We start from the raw sequence: 23,383 nt of genomic DNA, 5'->3' as shown, positions 1-23,383 counted from the left end.
CCCTTTTTGGGGTTTTCATGGCAAGAGACTAACGGAGGTGGTTGGCCAGTGCCTTCCTCTGCATAGCAACCCTGGTATTCCTTGGTGGTCTCCCATCCAAATACTAACCAGGGCTGACCTTTTATGGAGTACTTTTAGTTTTATTTTGTATATACATTAAATTTATTGACTTCGTATTGATTGTTTTGTACGTCTGTTTCAAACCCCGTGGCCTTTTTGGCCTCTTCATATTGTAAGTATTAGACAATTTAAGGGATTCTGCTCAGCATTTGGTTGTTGTTTATTTTGCTGCTCGCTGAGTTGGATGCCGGAGGCTTTAGGTCCCCTTTTAACACTGTTTATGACTGAACGTCACCAGAGGTTTACACTGTAGCATCTGGTAGGAGCCCTTTGGTATGGATTTCTTTAAATAATAAAACAGAATAAAACAATCATTTGAACATCAAGTTTCATCGTCTCACCTGGGGAGAATATATGCTGAGATTTTGGAAAGGGTTTAAGGCTATTAAGATATCACCGACGTATGTATAAATCTGTAAGTCTGCATAGCGTTTCTGCAGCTGATGAATAATTGTATCCTGGAAAAGATTACACGTTTTACTGTCAAGCAGGCTTGTGGGAGGGAGAGGTTGCAGATTGGAAACTCATTGGAAATACATCAAAGGCATGAAGCAATAAGCGATAATCTTAACCGTTATTTGTCATTTGCGTCAGGTATTGACTCCAATCTATCCAGCCATTGTTTTCAGAGCCTCATATCTCCCCCCAAGATAAATCTAGTGCCAAGCTAAAAGCAATAAGTCCGTCCCTTAAGTTTTTGTTATTACGTGGATTGGAGAAATAAAATAGGCAGGTTCATCTCTAAATGCACAACAGGAATAGATGCAACCTAAATATATTTAATGCCCTGAGTGTGACATTCTACCAGAGTGTTTGATGCACTAAAATAAAGATAATAATTGGGGGGTGGGAGAACCATATGACAATTGATTTAATTAGCTTTGGGGAAAATGTCATCGGAACCAGGGGCCTTCCTTGATTTCAGTTGTCCTATAAACCAAAGGTCCCCAACATGGTGCCTGTGGGTACATCAGGGCCGGTGCCAGTCATTTTTGCATCCTAGGCAAGGCTAACTACTTGTGCCCCCCCCCCCATCGCTAACCAATTTTGAAGAAAAAAACAGATGTCTTGTAGAAAAAATAAAAGCACAAAACATTTTACAAGACATTATAATTAATTATATTCCATAGCACTGTTGTGGTACTTATCTTAAAATAAAAAAAATATAAATTATCAGTTGCAATTTTTTCCAGAAACTAATCTGTTTAAAACTGTGTCCCTCAGGCCAGTTCTGCGCCCCTCTGAGGTCTGCACCCTAGGCAGCCGCCTAGTTCGCCTAATGGTAGCTCTGGCCCTGAGTACCATGGTGCCTGCCAATATCTTTCCTGGCAGCTGCCATATGTTTTTAGAAGTGGGGGGAAGGGGAGGTTTTTGCCTAGCAAGGTTTTTGACTGGCCATTGAAGATATGATTGGCTGTGCAAATTGTTAAAAAAAAGTTGCTTTGGCAGCAGCTGCCTCCAAAGCACAAAGATCTTCACTGCATGACTAAAGGTAAGCAGTGACAGGCATTTTGTGGCTGGCTCCACCTCCTGTGGCAGCTATTCTATGGCACTCATTTTGTGGCTGAGGCCACCACGCCGTGCCAGAATTCCAAAGGTGACCACAGGCTCAAAAAGGTTGGAGTTTATAGTATAAACTCTTCATTATATGTTATTTTCTTCTGAAAAAGGCTTCTTCTGTGTGAGGGCTTCCCAAATAACAATTGAAAAACTGTAGACATCATACTTGGGGTCAAAATATCTGTTCTTCTGGGTTCAGGAGGGAGGTATGCAATAGTGCCACAAAGTCCATCCATGCTGAGACTGTGGGAATGAGAAAGGCCATTGCACTCGAATAATTCAAAATTGGAAATCTTAACGTGATAGTGGGCATTAAGCAAGATGTTTGCTGGCTTGAGGTCCAGATGAAGCAGGGGTGGGGACATACCATGAAGGAAAAAAAGAAAGTGAAGTCCTTTTTCACTTTCATCTTCCTGCTGGCCTCCCCATCTCTCCCCCCGCCAACTAGATAGGGGGCCCACTGTTCACCAGGCCTGTTTAGTGTTTAGTGGTGGCAAGTAAAGGGATTGCCATCTTTTTACTGTTAATATAATGAAATACGATTTTATAGTTATGTTTTAATTTGTTTTACTATTTTAATCAATGTTTTATCATGTTGTTACTTGCTCTGAGCCCGGCTTGCCGGGAATGAGGGCGGGATATAAATGCAAGAAATAAATAAATAAAATAAATAAAAATCTTGCCCACAGCTGTCTCATAGATGGGAAGAATGTACATATCACCCATGGAGACTAGATTCTGGCTTTTGAAAGAACGAGTGGTGGTTGGGAGTGGTGGATTCTAATCTGGTGAACCGTGTTGGTTTCCCCACTCCTACGCATGAAGGCAGCTGGGTGACCTTGGGCTAGTCACAGCTCTCTTAGAGCTCTCTCAGCTCCACCTACCTCACTGAATGTCTGTTGTGAAGAGGGGAAGGGAAGGTGATTGTAAGCAGGTTTGATTCTTCCTTACGTGGCAGAGAAAGTCGGTATATAAAAACCAACTCTTCTTCTTTTTCTTCTTGCCCAATCACAGTGTGTGTGTGTGTGTGTGTGTGTGTGTGTGTGAGGAGAGCAGGTGCCAGTGCACCTGACCTCACTCCACAACCACACTTCAGTTGCCCCACTGCTGGGTGAGGGGAGAGGAGCAGCTTCTCACCATGGTGCAGGAGAAAAGAGAGCTGGAACCATCCTTCCGCCTTCCCATGGCCTGGTTGGGGGTGAGGATGGCAGATATCGTTGCCCCTTGTTTTGCCAAGCCACTGGGGAACAAGAAGGGCAGGCAATGGCTTCTCGCCAGAAAGTAGGGGTGGGGAACAGGGCAGGTTCAATCTTCCTGCCTCCCTGAAGCATGGGTGGCCCTAATTACAATAATAAATTCTGGCATTTTAGAGTCAAGTTAGACATGGTGGCAACTGACTCACAAGTTAAATCAGGTCACCCAAAGGCTCTATGTTATTTCCATGTATTTATTCAGGATATGTATTAGTTAATACAGCAGAGTTTGCCCAGTCATGGGAAGCGTGATCTTGCTTGCAGTAAATAAACTCCCCAGAAGTATATTGCAAAAAGATAAAACCTACAGATATTCAGGTAGATTGAGTTCACACCCATGTTGCAGTGCAGAGAGAGAAACCTAATCTAAAGTTTACTATTCCCTAACACAAATGGCCTGCTGATTCAGCAGCACATGTGTGGAAGTAAGGGGACATTGCCTCTAGAGGAGAGACCTGTAGATATGTAGGGTTGCCAACCTCCAGGTACCAGCTGGAGATCTCTTGCTGTTACAACTGATCTCCATCCGATAGAGATCAGTTCACCTGGAGAAAATAGCTGCTTTGACAATTGGACTCTCTGGCATTGAAGTCCCTCCCCTCCCCAAACCCTGCCCTCCTCAGGCTCTACCCAAAAAACCTCCCGCTGGTGGCGAAGAGGGACCTGGCAACCCTATAGATGTGTCTGGCTCTTTAAAGAGCCACGAGGAAGAGTACATCCTGGGGCAGGGCGTCCCACAATTTAACTATTGTGTGAAGAAATACTTCCTTTTATCTGCCTTATACTGAATCAGAGCCTTGGTCCATCAAAGTCAGTATCGTCTACTCAGACCGGCAGCGGCTCCCCAGGGTCTCAGGCGGAGGTATTTCACATCACCTACCTGCTTGGTTCCTTTAACTGGAGATGCCGGGGATTGAACCTGGGACCTTCTGCGTGCCAAGCAGACACGCTGCCACTGAGCCACAGCCCTCCTTCGCCTTCTCGGAGCCCCCCCCCCCAGGAGGGTCTGCTGCACTTGCACCTCTCACAGCCCCCCTCCTCTCCCGTTTGCTTGTTAATCTTCCCATTAAGGGCACTGAATGATTTAATTGCTGCTTCTGTAAGGCGGGGACAAGTGGAGGCAAGTCACCCAAAGGCGGCAAGGGGGAGGCTCAGTCTGGAAGGTGGGGTGGGGAGAAAGCCCCTGTCTTTCCTGGCTTCTATCAGGGCACGTTGTGCCATTGAAGCCGAGCGGCTCTGTGTAGGGCCAGGCACCCGGTCTTCGCAAAGGGGCACGTCCCTCTTCCCCATGCCACTGTCCCCTCTGCGCAGTCCTCCACTTCCCAGCTTTTCCTGCTCCTTTCCGGGAAGTCCTGCCAGGGCCCTTGGCCACAATGAGCATCAAAAGGGCTGTGGGGGCCGGCTCCGGGCAGTGGGGGGCCCCCTCCACAATAGTCGCCAGCGGGGAGACGTAACTGTCAGCCGCGGGGAGCCATCTGGGGGTTCCTCCGTTCTGGCAGAACTGCGGGGAATTGGGCATGAAGCCGACAGGGTCTTGCCAGCAAAGGGGGCAGCCGCTTCAGCTGCCATTGTAACTGAGCCCCTCATGTGGGCACTGTTTGCCCGGGGGAGCTGTGCCCCCCCAGCCAAGTTCAGGGGGGCTTGAGCCCCCGAGCCCCCCCCCCCCCATAGTTTATACACCTATGCAGTCCAACAGTATTCACCTTGTATATGTGGAAGATCATTAGAGCTAGAATGAACCCAGTTTAAGTAAATGGAAAACAACGTGCATGGGTAATTATTTCCAAATGCTATATGCTTTCAAATTCCCCCCTCACACATACAGACGGATGGAAAAGCAGCTTTGAAATATACACAATCTAATACTGATCTTCAGAACTAAGCTTCTCACTCAGTAGCAAACACAACCAATACTGTAACCTGTGACCATCCATCATCTGGTTATCCTGTGTAACAAAACAATCTAATCACTCAGAATATAAATTAGTAAAAGACTGGAGGTCATAATCATGCGGTACAGGGGGGGGGTTGTTTGGTTTTTTTGTGTGGTCATGCTAGGACTAGAAGAAAGTAATGGTGTTGGAGGAGAGTGTTACAGATACCGTCGACTGCCAAAAAAACAAATCAGTGGGTTATAGATCAAATCAAGCCTGAACTGACCCTAGAACAGGGGTGGGGAAACTTTTTTCTGCCAAGGGCCATTTGTACATTTATAACAACATTCGTGGGCCATACAAAATTATCAATTTAAAAATTAGCCTGCTATATTTGGTCAAACATTTAGCCAAGAGGCATGGCTGGAGAAGGCTCCGAGTGTCTGCCATGGCTTGCTTTTGAGCTCTGCCATCACCAGCTGGGCCCAAGAGATTCAGGCAGGGCAGCAACCCCAAGACGGAGTGAGCGACAAGCCACTCAGGGCTTGTAGGTGAAGGAGCCCGGTCCAGTAACGCCCCGATCCAACACTTTCCTGCCCTATGCGTCATGCTAGGAAAAGTTGAGGGCAGCAGGAAAAGAGGAAGACCCAACAAGAGATGGATGGACTCTACAAAGGAAGCCACAGCCCTCAATTTGCAAAACCTGAACAAGGCTGTTAAAGACAGGATGTTTTGGAGGACATTGATTCATAGGATTGCCATGAGTTGGAAGCGACTTGACAGCACTTAACATACACGCATGATAGGACCATTAACCATTAGCTTGGCAATAGGGTGATACTATTTTAATGAGAGAGCTTCCACAGTAAGAACAGGCAGTAAAATCATTTTTAGTGCAGAGAGTTCATTACTTCAGCATACCTTACCTCATCTAGGACTTCAAGATTTACCAAATCATCATCTGGGCAATACTTGTCAGATGCATCAATACGATAAGGTCTTCGAGTGTGTATTCTCTCGTGCCTGTAAAAAGGTCAGAGAACCTGTGTGAAAATGTGAAGCTCTTATATTAAGTCAGATCCATTGGATTACCAAAGGCAGCATAGTATTGTCTGTTCTGATTGGCAGTAGCTTTCCAGGGTCCCAGGCAGAGATCTTTCGCATTACCTACTACCTGATTCTTTGAGCTAGAGATCAAACCGGGGACCTTCCAAAGAAGGCATCTGGCCAAAGGCAGTAACAGGTCAATTTGTGGATGACGCAGTGGATAGTGTGTCAGACTAGGATCTGGGAGACCCAGGCTTGAATCTCCACTCTGCCATGGAAGCTTGCTAGATGACCTTGGGCCAACCACTCTCTCTCAGCCTAACCTATCCTTACATGGTTGTTGTGAGAATGAAACAGAGGTGAAGAGAATGTTGTTGTAAGCCAGTTTGGGCCGCCATTAGGGAGAAAAGTAAGGCATAAACATGTGAATGCATAAATAAGGATAGATACTCTAGTCTCGAGAACCGGGTTTGATTCCCCACTCCTCCATATGAGCAGTGGAGGCTAATCTGGTGAACCGGGTTGGTTTCCCCACTCCTACACATGAAGCCAGCTGGGTGACCTTGGGCTAGTCACAGCTCTCTTAGAGCTCTCTCAGCCCTACCTACCTCACATGGTGTCTGTTGTGGGGAGAGGAAGGGGATTGTAAGCCAATTTGATTCTCCTTAAAAGGTAGAGAAAATCGGCATCTAAAAACCAGCTCCTACTCCTCCTCTCCTTCCTCTTCCTCTTCTTCTTCTAGATCTACACTATAGATTTGCACTGGCTTAACAGTAATTTCTTCCCCAGAAAACCTGGAAATTAAAGTTCTTTGAGGGGGGGCTACTGATCTCCAACAAAGAATTCTGAGCATCTTACCAAACTACAGTTCATAGGATTCTTGAGGAGGGTACGTAACAGTTAGATTCATATAAAACTTAGTTACAGTACATCAAGAAAAACAGTTGTACAGTACATCAAGAAAAACAGTTTGTAGATACCACTGTAACTGGAAGCCATAGTACCATACTCATACCTTTTTAATGGCAAGCTTTTAAAAATCATTTTGACACCATTATTGGATAGGTTGTCCTTAAATTTGCTATCAGTAAAACACTCCAGTGGGCCTCAAGCCACTACTGGTGGGCAGGGAGGGCAGGCCACAGATTCTCATTTTGGCCCATCCGGGGGGGGGTGGATAGGGTTGTTGCCATCTTCGTATCTCCCCATGGTATAGTGGGAGGGGTAGAAGAAGAGTGGCCATCTTCCCACCACTCCAAGGTGTGGGAGGTTGGCTTGGACACCCTGAACAAGGGCTCCTAAAATCCTTGGGACAGCCCTGAGCCTAAGGCTGAAATCCAAAGCACACTTACTTTGGAAGTAAGTCCCATTTAAGTGAGCAGGAAATACAGGTATTCTGCCTATGACTAAGAGGAAATGCTAAAATTCTGGAATTAGAATGCACAAGCAATGATATTTTTGCACGTTCCATTAAAAAAATTTCCTGCCACTAATAATCTGGATGAGGCCTGCCCTAAATCTTTATCTATGATCTGATAGTTTGATAACTCTGATTTGATAGCAGAGTAGTTTGCTTTTTTAAAAAACACACACAAACATCCCATCTGCAGTCTGAAGTGGTACACCACAGTCCATAATTCTATCAACTGTGTCCTGTGCACACTATGTAACAAGACTGTTTCTTCCAAACATGACACATACAGAATGCACCAATAATTTTTTTTTACCCAAACACCATTCATTTCGCCGACTCCACCTTGTTGCATGTTAGCTCCACATCAACATTAAAAAAAAACCAATAGCAAAGATTGAAGAGTGTTCAGCCAGCTTCTCTTGGCAGAGAGGTTAAACCTTCTGTCTCTAAGCCACACACTTAGAAGCAAAGACAGGCTGCCCCATAACCCCTGTATAATCTGATTATATGGGAGGAATCTTTGAACATGCTGATGTAGCTTTCATTTTCAAATCGGGCACACCAATTGTGACCAGAAACATTTTCAGCCAAACAGAAGTACATCCTTCATGTAAGCCTGAAGAGGGTTTTTAAAAGAAAAATATTCCTGCAACAGACATAATCAAAGGGTAAAAGGAGTACACACCCACTGAGAGACAACAGCACCCCTGCTGTGTAACATTCAGCACTGATACACAGACACCCTGACAGATTGCTTCTGTGCAGGACTTGCTATGCAAAGGAAAGCAGCAATCTCAGCCAAACCAAATGGAACAATGGTAGGATTTGTCAGGGCAGCAAGAGCCCTCCTGTCGCCTATACACAATGAGCAGTCTTTCCCCACAAACAGAAAAGGTATTCTTCTTTTATGATTGGATTGATAGCTGCTCCTTTCTGCTCCTTTCTTCTCTCCCTATCCCTTTAAAAAAAAAAAAGTTGGCACACTCAAGATGGAGAACAGAATTAAAATTGCACAAAGAAATTGCTACAAATTGATGCAAAATTATAACAAAGCCTAAGAATCGTACTAATCTAGTAGGGTTAGCTTGTCACTCTGCTGCTGTTAATTAATAGGGCTGTCTGAAGGGACACCGGCCAGAGTAGCAATCTTGATTTAAACCATGCCATTGTGGTGGTTTGCTTGTGTTATCGTACAGCTACATGAGTGATGACATGTGCAGTTGTCTTTGGTCCTTCCCTTAGGAGTCTTACAGCCCATTCCTGAGAATTGGGCTGAAACTCCATAGGAGGCGGTGTGACCTTGCCGCCAGCGTAAGTGCTTATAATCATGGATTTACATGCACTTACGCTGGCGGCGAGGCCAGTCCCACCGGCAGCCAAGCATCGCGGGACCACGCCTCACCCCTCTGCCTCACCCCACGGCATAGAGTGGCTGTGCCAGCACAGGGGGGCGTTCGAGGGGCACGCCATGGGGAGGAGCCGCCGGTTAGGCGGCTTCCTATCCCGTTTTGGCCCTGGCCACCGCCGGCAAGAACGGCATTGCTGCACTTGCTTTTGAGAAAGGCCCCGTTAAAACAAAAAAAAAGCTGCAAGACGGCTTTTTTTTGTTTTCCAGCGTAAGCAAAACGGCTTAGGAAGAGGCGCCACTATGCCTCTTCCCCGCCGTCTCCATACGCCGTCAGCTCAGGAATGGGCTGTTACAGTCTTAAACAGAGTAAAACCCATCTAAGCCCAATGACTTTACTGGATTTAGAAGACGGTAACTCTGCTTCGGATTGCACCATAAATCTGTGCATAGAGTGTTTTCTTTCTCCAAAACTAGAATGAATCACTTCAAATGCTTCCAGACACCAGTTTGACCAAACTGCAGTTCCTAAACATACTTTTTTTCCTTGATCTCCTACACAATGAACAATAATATGGTCTGGCATAGATACTTTATTGATCAGAAATTGGAATTAGTCTTTTAACTCGAAGTGAAAGGGTAAACGTTTTTACTAGAGTGCTTCTGTAACTACTGGACATATGGTATATGAATGGATCTTGGTATCTGTTTCTACTAGCACTCAAGTGTTCCAATGGTTTTTACTTGAATCATGACTGTTTGCCTAACAGAAGTCAGAGGGACTGAGGAAAAAAAATAGAAGCATCTAAGGGCTTTCTGTTGCTGGTGTGGTGTCATATAGGCCGAAAACGCACGGACACTTACTCCGGTCTCCGCCCAGTCTCCTCCCATTTTATTTCCAGTTCCAACCAGGACCAAATTCTCGCAAACGAATGACACCTCAGATGCTGCTGGCTGAGCGTTGTCTCGACCCAAAATGAACCCGGCTTTGCAAATGAAGACCCCAACCGTTAACCCTGGCTCGCCTCAGATTAACAGGAGCCTATTCTTCCGGCGTCACGACGTCCCGCACGCCTCCAAACCCCTCCCTGCGCAACCTCACCCCCTTTTGTTTCCAAATTTTTTGAAAAGTGGGAGCGCAGGGCTGTCATTGGTCAGTGAGTCGGTCAGTCACCATCGGGAGCGTGCTTTGCTGAACGGCCAGGAAGTGCGTGCCTCCGGCGTTTTCTGTTTTGACGGGCAGATCAGCATGCTGACTCGCCACGGATCAAGAGAGGTTCTGCGCACAGATTGTCCCCCCGCCCTGTTTGAACTGATCCTGGCTGGAATGGGGAGGACACTGGGAAGAAACCGGAGTAAGTGCCCGTGCGTTTTCGGCCATAATCTGTGGCACCCTACGTTTCCCACACAACTCTTTGAAAAGAAGAGTTAACAAGAAAGAGACTGGTAAGAAGCAATGCAGAATTCATTTAATTAACATAATAGAAGAGGAAGAGGAAGGAGTTGGTTTTTATGTGCCAACTTTCTCTAACACTTAAGGGAGACTCAAACCGGCTTACAATCACCTTCCCTTCCCCTCCCCACAACCGACATCCTGTGAGGTAGGTGGGGCTGAGAGAATGTGACTTGCTCAAAGTCACCCAGCTGGCTTCGTGTGTAGGAGTGGGGAAACAAATCCTGTTCACCAGATTAGCCTCCGCCACTCATGTGGAGGAGAGGGGAATCAAACCCGGTTTTTCAGATCAGACTCCACAGCTCCAAACCACCGCTCTTAACCACTACACCAAGAGGATATGAATTCATTACCAATCCCTTTAAATATATGCAAACAACTGAGCACTCTATGTATCTTCTGGGTTCATTGTTCTGGAGTTTGATCATTCTGTAGGTTCTCAGCTATGGGTAAGTCAGTGTAGCCTAGTTTGTTTATTTATTTATATTTTTAACCCTTCCTCAATCCCCAGCTGAGGCCGGGCTCAGGATGGCTAACAATAACATTTGCACAATAAAATCTGGTAAGATACTATAAAATCACAATATAAAACATAAAATAAAACAATTTAACAATCCCGTCAGATCATAGAACAAAGTAATAAAATAAATGGAGTAGAGAGAGCCTGTTATGAGACCTGGGGATAGTCAGTAGGGTTGTCAGGTCCCTCTTCAAAATCAGCAGGAGGTTTTTGGGGCAGAGCCTGTGGAGGGCGGGGTTTGGGGAGGGGAGGGACTTCAATGCCATAGAGTTCAATTGCCAAAGTGGCCATTTTCCCCAGGTGAACTGATCTCTATCGGCTGGAGATCAGTTGTAATAGCAGGAGATCTCCACATACTACCTGGAGGTTGGCAACCCTAGTAGTCAGGGAGTAGTCAGTATTTTGGGGAGTAGAGACTGTTATGAGACCTGGGAGTAGTCAGGACCCCCAAATTTAGTTGGAACAATTTATATACAACAGTAAAGAGAAGAAGCTGGCCTTTGGATGGTGGTACATTTGGAGGGAGTTATGGTTGCCAGGTCCCTGTGGAGGGCAGGGTTTAATGAGGGGAGAGACTTCAATGCCATAGAGCCCAACAACCTATCAAACTGGGCAAATATCTGCTCTTAAAGAGTCATAGCCCTCACATCCACCCAGGGGGAAATTCTCTGCCATGTCATACATGCTTTTTCAGATAGGTTTCCCCACCTCTGGTTTAGCTCTGCAACACCTCATAAATTGGACAGTTGTAAAACTAGTTTAGGAATATATTAACCCAGGAGTCCCCAATATGGTGCCCATGGGCATTATGGCACCCACTGACTCCTTTTTTGGTGCCAGCCAAGATTTTTTGGGGACAGGGCCAAGTAGGGCTTTTACCCAGCCATACTTATGATTGGCCACTGGAAATCTGATTGACTGTGAATATATTTTTTTTAATGTTGCTTTGGCGGCAGCTGCCTCCACAGCACAAGGATCTTCACTGACCGACTGAAGATAAACTGTGGCAGCTATTTTATATCTGGCTCCACCTCCTATGGCAGCCATTTTGTGGCTGCGCTTACCATGCTGTGTCAGAAATCCAGAGATGTCCACAGGATCAAAAAGGTTGGCACCCCTGCATTAATGAAACTTAGATTTGATAGTGGGATCCCATACCACTGTGAGATGGATCCTGTTAGTGACCAAGTTGCACAAGATAGGTCTCACCAAAGCATAGTGGGGAGAAACCCAGACACTGAAACTATTGCTTGATTAACTTATTTCCATGACTATGCATTTTTGACCAATAATGACACAAAGGTGGGGGAGGGGGACAAAGTATTACAAATTATATACATCTCGGCAATTTATTTATTCCCATGCTTTCAGTCCATGATATTGTCAGCCAGTTCCTCATTCAGTCCAAGCAAGTACTGTACTGTTTACTCTGCTTTCACAAATTATAATGTAAACAAGAGAACTGGGTTTACTTTTTAATTAGATTTCTAATCTGGTTAACAGCGCAGTGAAAAGCTATCAATTCATTAAAAGAAGGGGGGGAACCCCTTACAAAGGTTAAAACACCACTTCTGTATTTCCCTATTCCTGACCAGCCAAAATAAAGTCTTAAATTGCTTTTGAGAAAAGGTCAGCCAATGGTTGGAAGCCCTCATGGAGAGACTAAGCAATGATATAGGAGAGGGGTACTGATGGAGAATGTCTTTCTGTGCGCCTTCGCAGGCTTAACTTAGTGTATCTTTACATGTTTATGAACATTGCATTTGGGTTTGGAGATACATTGTATTCACAGAATAGCCCCTTTATATGAAGACATTTCTAATTGCTGAGCAGGTTTGCAAATGAACCAGTTATCAAAATACAAAACTCCCACTGTTTTTCTCCCTTGGGCAACAGGAAAAGTAAATATTACAATACAGAAGTATTTCTTTTTAACCTAAAAAGCTCGAGCAGTCCATGAAATTCCTTAATCAAATTCACTAAAATGTAAAGACCTCTCGGCATGTTTCTGTGATTAACTTGTTTTGTGATGTGCACAATCACAAAAACAATATCAGGAGCACAACATTACATTACCCTCAAGACCCTCGGCTGGCCTAATCGATTTTCTACTAGCTTTGTATGCTGCTGAAACATTGACAGTACCAAATGCTTACAAAAGGATGAGATTCAGTAACGTTCAGAGCCATTTCACCCCAACATTCAAGGGGGGTTTGCACCATGCCTCTGTGGTGAACTTTGGAAGGGGACTTGTCTGCAGAATTGGGCATGTGAGAAACCTTGGGTGAGGCTGACAAGCGGCAACCATAAGAAGGGGTCTTTGTCCTCAAGGCAGGACATCTGTCAAAGAGAATCTACCAGCAACCTCAGACACGGGCCCATCAGATCCCACAAGGAATGGGAGATTGCCCCAGAGGTTGACTGTAATGTTGCAGGTGCAAATGGAGCTAACTTCCATTTCATGTTGAAGGAAACATCAGGATGGAACATCAGGATGGAACAAAGTCTTTCACACCCTTTTAGAAATCCTTGCAAGCACAGGTAGGGATTAAAGGAGCACAAAAGAGCGGCATTTTGCTCATTCTTCCAGGGAGAGGGAATGGGTGCATGCACGCATTAGTAGACAGTGTGTTTGGGAGGCAGGGAGGTCATCTTGGCCAGGGTTCCCAAAACCTAGAGCCAGGACCACATCTCCATAATGGTCAGGCTCCATGCTTGCTACAGAGGTGCACCACTGCTAAGTGATGACTGAGGGGACAGGAAACTGACCACGGAGATCAAAGTTTACAGATCCCTTTAAGCCCAGCATCTGAGCAGAAGAATGTAGAGTGTTTCAATTATTTGTACTGCTAAACCTCCAAGATATCCTGGCTATTATTAGCTACTTGGCCATCCTCCAAAATATCTAAAACAGGTATAAAAATATATTTAAAAAACCCAAATCAGTTACTCAGAGTCAAACAGCAAGACACAACTATGTGAAAATCACTTAGCAAACCGCATGAACACACGTGCAGCTACCATACACCAAGTCAGACCTTTGGACTGTCAAGTTCAGTACTCTGAGTGGCAGCAGTGCTCCACGATCCCATGTAAAGGTAAGCTTTCACATCACCTACTACCTGGTTTTTTAAACTGAAGATAACAGGGACTGCAAGGGCCCAGAAACTGATCTTAATTAGCAAGCAGGTTCACCTGGGAGAATGTGGGCATTCAAATACTCTCTTCCCAGGTAAGAACAAACACTTTGAATTGGGCCTGTAAACCAAGTTGGAGACCACTGTTCGTATGCCTGGCTAGGGAATCTGTTAATTTCACCATGGGCGTGTTCAAAGGTGCTGATTTAGTCATGAGCTGATCATTAGGTCTGTTCTATTCATGCCAAACAAACACAAATGCCTGCTGAACAGGGTTGCATTTGTGTGTGGTTTTTTGTTGTTGTTGTTGTTTGCAAAACTGTGCATGCGCAAAGATGCTGCCAATTCAGACCAATCAACAACAATTACCATCACCAAGGACTACTTAGGAGGACACCAAAGGGTAGGATTTTATTAAAACACAGCATGCATCGATGACAGATGTATATGATTTGTGACTGATTGAATTGTCTATTTAAACAACTGCCTGCTGAGTGAAGCAGTCATGCAGCAAGGACAGTGGTGGGGAGTAGAACTCAATCGAGCTGTGTGAGAAACTGAATGTGCGTATGCAAAAAGCTGATGGTGCTGCACTGCATGGTGAGGAAGGAATACAGTGATGTAAACTACCAAACAATGACGAATATGTCAGCAATCGAACTGATCGTCAAACTAGCGTATCCCTGTTCACAACCAGTGAACAGGATGTGAGCCGAACAGCAAGTTTTTGAGTACCCCTACTCTACTCCCACTATTATCGTCCTTGCATAGGTTGCCAACCTCCAGGTACTAGCTGGATATCTCCTGCTATTACAACTGATCTCCAGCCAATAGAGATCAGTCCACCTAGAGATAATGACCACTTTGTCATTGGACTCTATAGCATTGAAGTCCCTCCCCTCCCCAAACCCCGCCCTCCTCAGGCTCTGCCCCAAAAACCTCCCACCGGTAATGAAGAGGGACCTGGCAACCCTAACCTTGCACCATGACTGCTTTTTATAGCTCATTCCAATCAAGAGGCTTTCTGCTGCCTTCTGCACCATTTGAAATGTTTGGACTTGGTTTTGAGCATGGAAACAGCCTGTGCACCAGTGAGGAAGAAATGACATAAGGGGGCAGGTTAGCAGACAGGTGAAACAATCGCATTGAACAGCAGATTCCTGGTGGGACGCCATTTTCTGACCTCCAAGTTCCATCTCTGTATGTCCAGAGTACAGGGATTGAATGGGGAGACATCTTTTTCAGCTTAGGTGCCTAAGGGCTGTGGCTCAGTGGCAGAACCTCTGCTTGGCATGCAGAAGGTCCCAGGTTCAACCCCGGCATCTCCAGTTAAAGGGACTAGGCAAGTAGGTGACATGAAAGGCCTCTACCTGAGACCCTGGAGAGCTACTGAGTAGACAATACTGACTTTGATGGACCTAGGGTCTGATTCAGTATAAGGCAGCTTCATGTGTTCATGTGTTCAATAGCTAAGGCCAGTCCACCCTGGCATAAATAGTGCAGCGTCCACACACTTTTAAAATAAAAGAATGTCGTTCCTATTTAGACTAGTAAAAGTTGCCTGCTTAAACATAAAGCTTTATGTATCCTTTTTCAGGGAAATAAATGCACGGAGTCTCAGGCACAAACTTAGTAGTGTGATATGATAGACCTCTTCCGCTAGTAAACGAAGGAGGAGGGGCCATTTTGACCCTCCCTAAAGACTATGGAGGGCAAAGTGGGACTTTCATGAACAAAAACGACCCAAGATGAAGGCTGCAGTGAGAAGGTGAATCTGGTGAGATTAAGCAGAAAAACTGGCAAAATTTAGCCCATGTACACCAAAGCTGAGGTTGTTTTCCATTTTCACGGTGATGGATAGTCCACAATGCCACATGTCCAAACAACCTCTTTTGCCCTACAGCTGTTAGCATCAAACTTCTCATTCCCCCCCACTATCCTCCTCCCCCCAAAAAGGTTAACAAAGAACACACTCTGTTTCGAAGAGGCACAGAAGTAATCTGATCCTTTCTTTCATTATCCTTGAAAGAGATGGGATTGCTAGGTTTAACAGGGAAAATCTTCAGCACGAAAGAGAACAGTGAAGACCCAATGACCTTAATTACAGTCAGAGAACCACCCAGTGCAGTTTGAATGCTGACTGTTTAATCCATTAAGGATCTTGCCAGAGATGTCCACATGAGTACATTCGGCAGGCGTAACATTTTGCAGGGACAACACTAGGCACAGCCATAATTGCAACATCATACATGCCAGGCATGAAGTATAATCATTTGCATTTGCAATGTAGTCAAACTTTTCAGCGGTAGCTTTCTTACCCATAAGGTAAATCAGGTTTGCAATCTTTCCCTTGGTATTTACCCAGTCAACGTTGGGAAGAACTTCATTTAAACACATTTAATTCTACATGCCCATCATTTTACAATCCAAGAGCTATTCTTGGTCTTTGCCTGGTGTTATCTGTGAGTCCTAGCAGAGGAAATTACAAGTTGGGTACAAGCCAGTTTCTTGCAGATAATTGCTTTCAAGACGGAAATGGAATTGGCAGAATAGCTGGCTGTAGTTGTAAAACCTCCCTCCCTGCTAATGCCAGACTATTGGATTAAAAAGCCATTTTATAAGAGGCAACTTCGAGTGCCAGCATGGTTTTGGTTCTAAAGCTTGGGCTTTAAGCCTGGTTTAGCCTGGGACTTACTGGATTGCTTTCAGCAATTCACTGTTTCTCACCCTATGTCATGGAAGGGACTGGGTGATGCTAGAAACAGACTTTGGCCTCTTTAGGTGGTCTATAACTTCTAGGATGTCTCTTGCCTTGAAAACTTTATGGGATTGCCATAAATCAGCTGTGACTTGATGGCACTTTACATACACCCAGCTTCTAAAAGGAAATCCAAAATATAGTCCCATATCAAATCCGTACTCTTAAAATCGTAGCTAGTTATAAGGAGGTCTGTAAAGGTACTGCAGACCCACACTCAGTAACTAACAATATGAATGCATGGTAAAGTTGGCTCAGAAAGTAGAGTTTTCAGCAGAAATCATATAAATAGCAAAACATATTTTTTATACCGTAGTATTGGTAGAGCACATAAGAACATAAGAAAGGCCCATCAAGACCAAGCAGTCTGTTCACACAGTGGCCAACCAGGTGCCTCTAGGAAGCCCACAAACAAGGCGACTGCAGCAGCAGCATCCTGCCCGTGTTCCACAGCACCCAATATAATAGGCATGCTCCTCTAATACTAGAGAGAATAGGTATGCAGCATGACTAATATCCATTTTAACTAATAGCCATGAATACCCCTCTCCTCCATGAATACATCCACTCTCCTCTTAAAGCCTTCCAAGTTGGCAGCCATCACCACATTTTGGGGCAGGGAGTTCCACAATTTAACTATGCGTTGTGTGAAAAAATACTTCCTTTTATCTGCTTTGAATCTCTCACCCTCCAGCTTCAATAGATGACCTCGCGTTCTAGTATTATGGGAGAGGGAGAAAAACTTCTTCCTGTCCACTCTCTCCAAGCCATGCATAATTTTATAGACCTCTATCATGTCTCCCCTTAGCCGCCTTCTTTCCAAGCTAAACAGCCCTAAGCGTCTTAACCGCTCCCCATAGGACAGTTGCTCTGGTCCCCTAATCATTTTGGTTGCTCTTTTCTGCACCTTCTCAAGCTCTGTAGCATCCTTTTTTAGGTGTGGTGACCAGAACTGTACACAGTATTCCAAGTGTGGTCTCACCATAGATTTGTAGAAGGGCAGTATGATATCAGCAGTTGTATTCTCTATTCCTCGTCTAGTTATGGCATGGAATTTGCCTTTTTTACAACAGCCGCACACTGGGTTGACATCTTCATTGAGCTATCCACTACCACCCCAAGATCCCTTTCTTGGTCTGTCGCTGTGAAGTTGGGATTTTTTGCCCCAATATGCATCACTTTACACTTGCTCACATCAAATCTCATTTGCCATTTTAATGCCCATTCTTCCAGTATGTAGAGATCCTTCTGGAGCTCTTCACAGTCCAATTTTGTTGTTTTTTTATTAATTTTTTTATTGTTTTTCAGAAAGTATTAAGAACAAAGTTCAACAATTAATAAAAACAATGTAAAATCCAATAAAAAACATTGTTGAAAATATTTATATATAATCAAAAATATGTTGACTTCCCCTACAACTCCCTCCATCTTGTGATAAATTAGTAATCTCTTTTGCATAAAATTCTAATCCTGATATTGTTACTAATACTTATTAATCTCTTTGGCATTTATATTTTTCAAAGAGAAAAAGATTAATAATTAATACTGCCATGAAGGAAAAAAGAAAGAAAATAAAGAAAGTTAGTAAATCTCAATAATAATAAATGGATTAGAACAATAGGAAACATTTAATTACTTTCATTAAAAATTAATTATTTTGTAAATCCTCCATTTCTCCCAAACATTCATTTAATACAAATTATATTTCTAGTACATTGAAAGCCAAGCATTTTAGACGATTCCTTTTTAATCCCTTCCAAAAGAAAAACTAGACTCTTTTAAATCAGTCCCTTTGTCCGGAATTTCCAGCATTTTCTTCTGTTCCTCATTAACACTAAACGTCGAAGAGCATCCTTGGAAGTTGATGGTAGAGTTTCTTCTGCAGCTAAATGATCTTCATAGTAAATCTGCATTGCAATTTCTTCCATCCCAAAGTCAAAGAAAGAGATCCCAGTAGCTCCAGTTTTTCTACCCTTTAAGTCCTCCAAGCTGGTGTTAAAAAGTTCATCAGGCAGATTATAGAGACAGAAGTCAAAGTCACTCACATTCAGATCCGCTGTTGCCAGCTGGACTGTTACAGTTTGTTTATTGTAGTTCTCCATTTCCTTTGCAAGATTCTTCTGTTCTTCGTCTCTCTTGTCAACTAGAGAGCTCTCTAGTGTCACCTCTGTCCTCATTGTGATGGTTTGGGTTTTTATATCCTTAAGGTCGTCTAAGATAATATCCAGTTTTTGATTGATAAGTTGATATTGAGTGTTCATCAAAGCAGAAAGTTGATCCAGCTGTTTAGTCAGACGTTCCATGGTTGCTGCTTCTGAAAATTCTATTAAGACTTAGTTGGTAAAGTCCAGACAAATACAGCGGTTGTAAATAACAAAGAGGTACTGCAGGAATCAGGGTGGTAAACCTTCCGTCTTCCTTTTGTTCAGGAACTTGGGAGGTATTTGCCAGTTACACAATAATGCCACACTTCTGATTCCAAGTTCTCTGGTACTCTCGCAATGATATATTGTTTCCGGGAAGGACGTGGCAGGAAGACTTAATTTAGTTAGAAAGACGACACCTTGGGGTGGGGGGGTTACTCCTCCTCCCTCCCCTTTATATGTCGTAGTTTCTGATTGGTAGCTGAAGCGTCTTTCAAAAATCCTAGTTGTTATGTCTTCCCACCAATCTAATTGATAAGATTCCTGCCGGATTATCTGATCGTTTCTTCTTTTTAAAGAGTCATTTAAACAATGGGTGGGGAGATACGGATTTGCCAGATGTATTTAGCAATCCCTCGGAGCTTCCAGATCCAGGTAAAACAAAAGAGTTCTTTAAACTTATTCAGATTTTAGGAGAGTAGGTATTCTTGCTTTGTATAGTTGCTTAGATGGTAATAGGTAGAGGAGATCTGAGCCTAATTCCAAAGAGACGTTCGCGGCGTTGTAATTCCCCTTATGCTGGCGGGACCTCGCCCAATTCCCCAAGAGTCTTCCTCTCTCAGAGAAAATGGGGGTCAGACTGCTCTTCAAGGCTGCAGGAGAGTTCCTGTTTCCCGGTCCACTATTTAGGCACCGGGTAGGGGTGCAGGGTGCACCCCAAATTAGAACGTTTCTTGGGTCCCTCGGGAGCTCCCGAGGAATGGAGCGCTCAGATCAGCGTCTCTAGCGGAAGTCCCACAGTCCAATTTTGTTTTAACCACCCTAAATAATTTGGTGTCATCTGCAAACTTGGCTACTTCACTGTTTAACCCCAACTCCAGCACAAGTAAGAACTGAGCAGAATCAATGCTTTTATTGCAGCAACAGTACCAAACATCCAGTGAAGTTCAAATGCTGATTATTTATTCTGGTATGATCATGTAAAGATGTCAGCTTTGAGTACATTTCTCAAGCACAATAATATCAATATATACATATGATGCAGAGTTCTCCCATGGGATTACATGGTCCCTCATCAGATGGTCTTTCCATTAACAGAGGAGATCTGTTTTTGTAAACGGGAAGCCCGTTTAAGAAAACGCAAACAAGGAAGAAGGGAAACAAACCCAACCCAAAAACCAGGTTAGGAACCAAAGAGGTTGTGCTGTCACAAAGTAACAAAATGGTAATTTGTTTATTGTATGCAGAAATTCATAAAGACCAAAGCCTCGTTGAGGTATTAAAACCACCATATATTTAAAAATACATATAGTTTGGTAACACACATAAGCCACTGGATATATATATAGTTTGGTAACACACATAAGCCACATGTTTCATCCCTAAGGCCTTCCTTGGTGGTTTCAGAAAACAATTATATAAATGTACAAGGATAAATGCACATTTATTTTTTAAGTCAAAGCAGGTTGCATGTAAAACTACAATAATATAAAGTTTTACATGCAACCTACTTTGACTTAAAAATTATAATATAATGATAATGATAAAAATGATAAAAATAATAATATAATGATAATGTCAGTTCTGGCCTCCCCGATCCTGTCCCCTGTAGGTCTCCTGGGCCTCCTTCCGCCAGCCTCAGAGTCAGATGGGGAGCTTACAGTCACGCTCTGGCTGCTCCCAGTCCACAGTGTGCTGCCCTTCACCATCTCCTCTTTCTTCTCTCACTGGATGTCTGGCACTCAGGGTCAGTCCACGCCCGCATCTCCTTCCTGGATGCTCTTCCCTTCTCCCTTTTATACTTTTCTCTCTCCCCCACCCCGTTCCCTCAGGTGTTTCTGCTAATGCCCTCTAACTCTCCCCTCCACCCAGGTGCTCCCCATTTCCCCATCTGTATTCTCCTCTGATGGCCCTCACCTGTGTCCTTGCTCTGCCTGGTGTGCTAGGCTGACCAATCAGCCTGGCTTGACTAGGTGTCCATCCCAGGTCTACCTGGCCTTTCCTCCCAGTTGAATCCTTCCCAGCCTCCATAGGAGCTTTGCTCCATAGAAGCTCCTCCCCTTCCCATGGCCCAGTCTCTTGGCTCTGCCTTGGTCCTGAGTAGGGTTGCCAGGTCCCTTTTCGCCACCGGCGGGATATTTTTGGGGCGGAGCCTGAGGAGGGCAGGGTTTGGGGAGGGGAGGGACTTCAATGCCATTGAGTTCAATTGCCAAAGTGGCCATTTTTCTCCAGGTGATCTGATCTCTATCGGCTGGAGATCAGTTGAATTAGCAGGAGATCTCCTGCCACTACCTGGCAGTTGGCAACACTAGTCCTGAGACCTCGCCAGGCAACCTGTGCTTCCTGGGGGGTGTCGGTGCTGGATCCGGGGTTGTGGCGGGCCCCGGAGGACTGGTGGAGGCAGCGGGGCCAATGAGAGTGGTCCTGACATTGGTGGTGGCAGCGGCAGGTTTTTCCCAGCCCTGGCAGGTGGGTTTTGGTGGCCCTGGGCATTGCAGCGGTCTGGTGGTGAGGGGGAAGAGTCCCAACATCAGGCTGGCACCAGTCAGATAAGGGCTCCAAAATATTTTTTTTATATCAGGCCTGAACTCATCAAGGAGCCCCTATCCATCCGTAATATAAGTGCCACAACCGTACTGCTCATGGCTGTAGTTCTATTCGTGAGGAGTGTCCATGTATAAACCAACAGTAAAGTAAAAACCATAGCTGGCAACCTGCTAGGAGAGTTTGGGGGGGTAGGGGCCATCACATTGGCATTGCAGCAATGCAGGACATCACTTCCAGTGAAAAACTGGGTGAAGTCATCTTCCCAGGGCATCGTTCCAGAAGTCACTGAAAATTCTATGGTTAAACCATAGAGTTTTGCATGAATCCTAGAACATTGCCCTGTCATAATGATGTCACTCCTTTTTTGTTGTTTGTTTGTTTTGCTGGAAATGATGTCGTGTGTCAGCGCAATACTGACAAGCCCTCACCATTTCCCCCTTGCCAGCCTGTTAGGTGGCTGTGGGAAAGAAGGGGGCCTGGCTGGGAGGTTTCCTGCTACAGACATGCCCCTCCCAACTTTAACCAGATTTCTGGTTAATGACTGTGTTAAAACTGTATGCTCTGGAGGGACATCAGATTCTCTAGCCATTTACAGAACCGAATGGTACTCAGCCACAAAGCACAGCACTCTATTACACCAGTGGTCTCCATACCATAGGTCTGCATCTTCAGCTGGGTCATGGGGCCCCACTTTCTGGGTCAAGGGAATAGAGCTACCATCTTTGTGGCTGTTTCTGGAAAGGCCTGCTGTTAAGGCGCATGCATAGACCACCATGCCCCTACCGCTCTTTAATCAGTTTCAATCACCTTTAATGGCATGATAACCCCTACCTCTCTTTGAACGCACACATAGAGGCGCAGCAGGTCAGTAAAGCCATTTCACTCAGTGTGGAGAGAATTCCTTTATTAGCACAAGGAGGACCAGAGATCCTAGCTCCTCCTCTTCCTTTATTGAGAGCCAGCATGGTGTGGTGGTTAAGAGTGGTGGTTTGGAGTGGTGGACTCTAATCTGGAGAACCAGGTTTGATTCCCCACTTCTCCACATGAGCAGCAGATGCTAATCTGGTGAACTGGGTTGGGCACATGAAGCCAGCTGGGTGACCTTGGGCTAGTCACAGTTCTCTTAGATCTCCCTCAGCCCCACCTACCTCACAGAGTTAAGAAGAGGAAGAAGAAGAGTTGGTTTTTACATGCCGACTTTCTCTACCACTTAAGAAAGAATCAAACCGGCTTACAATCACCTTCCCTCCCCTCCCCAAAACAGACACCCTGTGAGGTAGGTGGGGCTAAGAGAACTGTGACTAGCCCGAGGTCACCCAGCTGGCTTCATGTGTAGGAGTGGGGAAACAAAGCCAGTTTACCAGACTGGGGGATCAAACCTGTTTCTCCAGATCAGAGTCCACCGCTCCAAACCACAGTTCTTAAACACTACACCACACTGGCTCTCCTTAAGTGGTAGAGAAAGTTGGCATATAAAAACAAACTCCTCTTCTTCTTCTGTCTCCTCCTTCTGTCAGGTGAAACTGATATCACCTGTGATGTGATGTGCTAGTAGCTCAATCGTTCCTTGCTGCTACCTGGGGGTTAAAGTAGTTTCCAGGTCTAGAAAGGACTGCCATGTTATACCAAGACACTTCTTTAAAGCTGTGGTTCCTATCAAATCAAAATAGGCAGTCATTCACCTCAGAGAGCAACAGCAAAAGCTGCTTTTTAAAATTTTCTCCCCAATGTAGACCTAAAGCAGCTTACATCATTCTGCTCTGTTCCATTTTATCCTCACAACAACCCTGTGAGGTAGGTTAATCTGAGGGCACTTTCACACAGCCCAAATAATGCACTTTCCGTCCACTTTCACTGCACCTTAATGCTCATTTGCAAGTGGATTTTGCCAGTTCACACAGCAAAATCCACCTTCAAAGTGCATTGAATGTGGGTTGAAAGTGCCTTATTTGGGCTGTGTGAAAGAGCCCTTGTGTGCCTGGCCCAAGGTCC

At 44.8% G+C, this 23,383-nt stretch overlaps 1 protein-coding gene across 1 annotated transcript in view; it reads right to left on the bottom strand.

Moving 5' to 3' along the window:
* Positions 1-23,383, bottom strand: part of MYO3B (myosin IIIB) — a 295,217-nt gene that overhangs the window by 148,256 nt on the left and 123,578 nt on the right. Inside the window, exons 10-11 of the mRNA XM_056861063.1 lie at positions 5,734-5,830; positions 462-578 (exon numbers count right to left, since the gene is read on the bottom strand). Coding sequence (XP_056717041.1) covers positions 462-578; positions 5,734-5,830 — 214 coding nt within the window. The remainder of the gene's footprint in view (positions 1-461; positions 579-5,733; positions 5,831-23,383) is intronic.

Source organism: Euleptes europaea, chromosome 15, assembly GCF_029931775.1.
Source record: "Euleptes europaea isolate rEulEur1 chromosome 15, rEulEur1.hap1, whole genome shotgun sequence".
Classification (NCBI taxonomy): domain Eukaryota; kingdom Metazoa; phylum Chordata; class Lepidosauria; order Squamata; family Sphaerodactylidae; genus Euleptes; species Euleptes europaea.
Note: the sequence above shows the minus strand (reverse complement) of the source record. Positions and strands in the feature narration are given on the sequence as shown.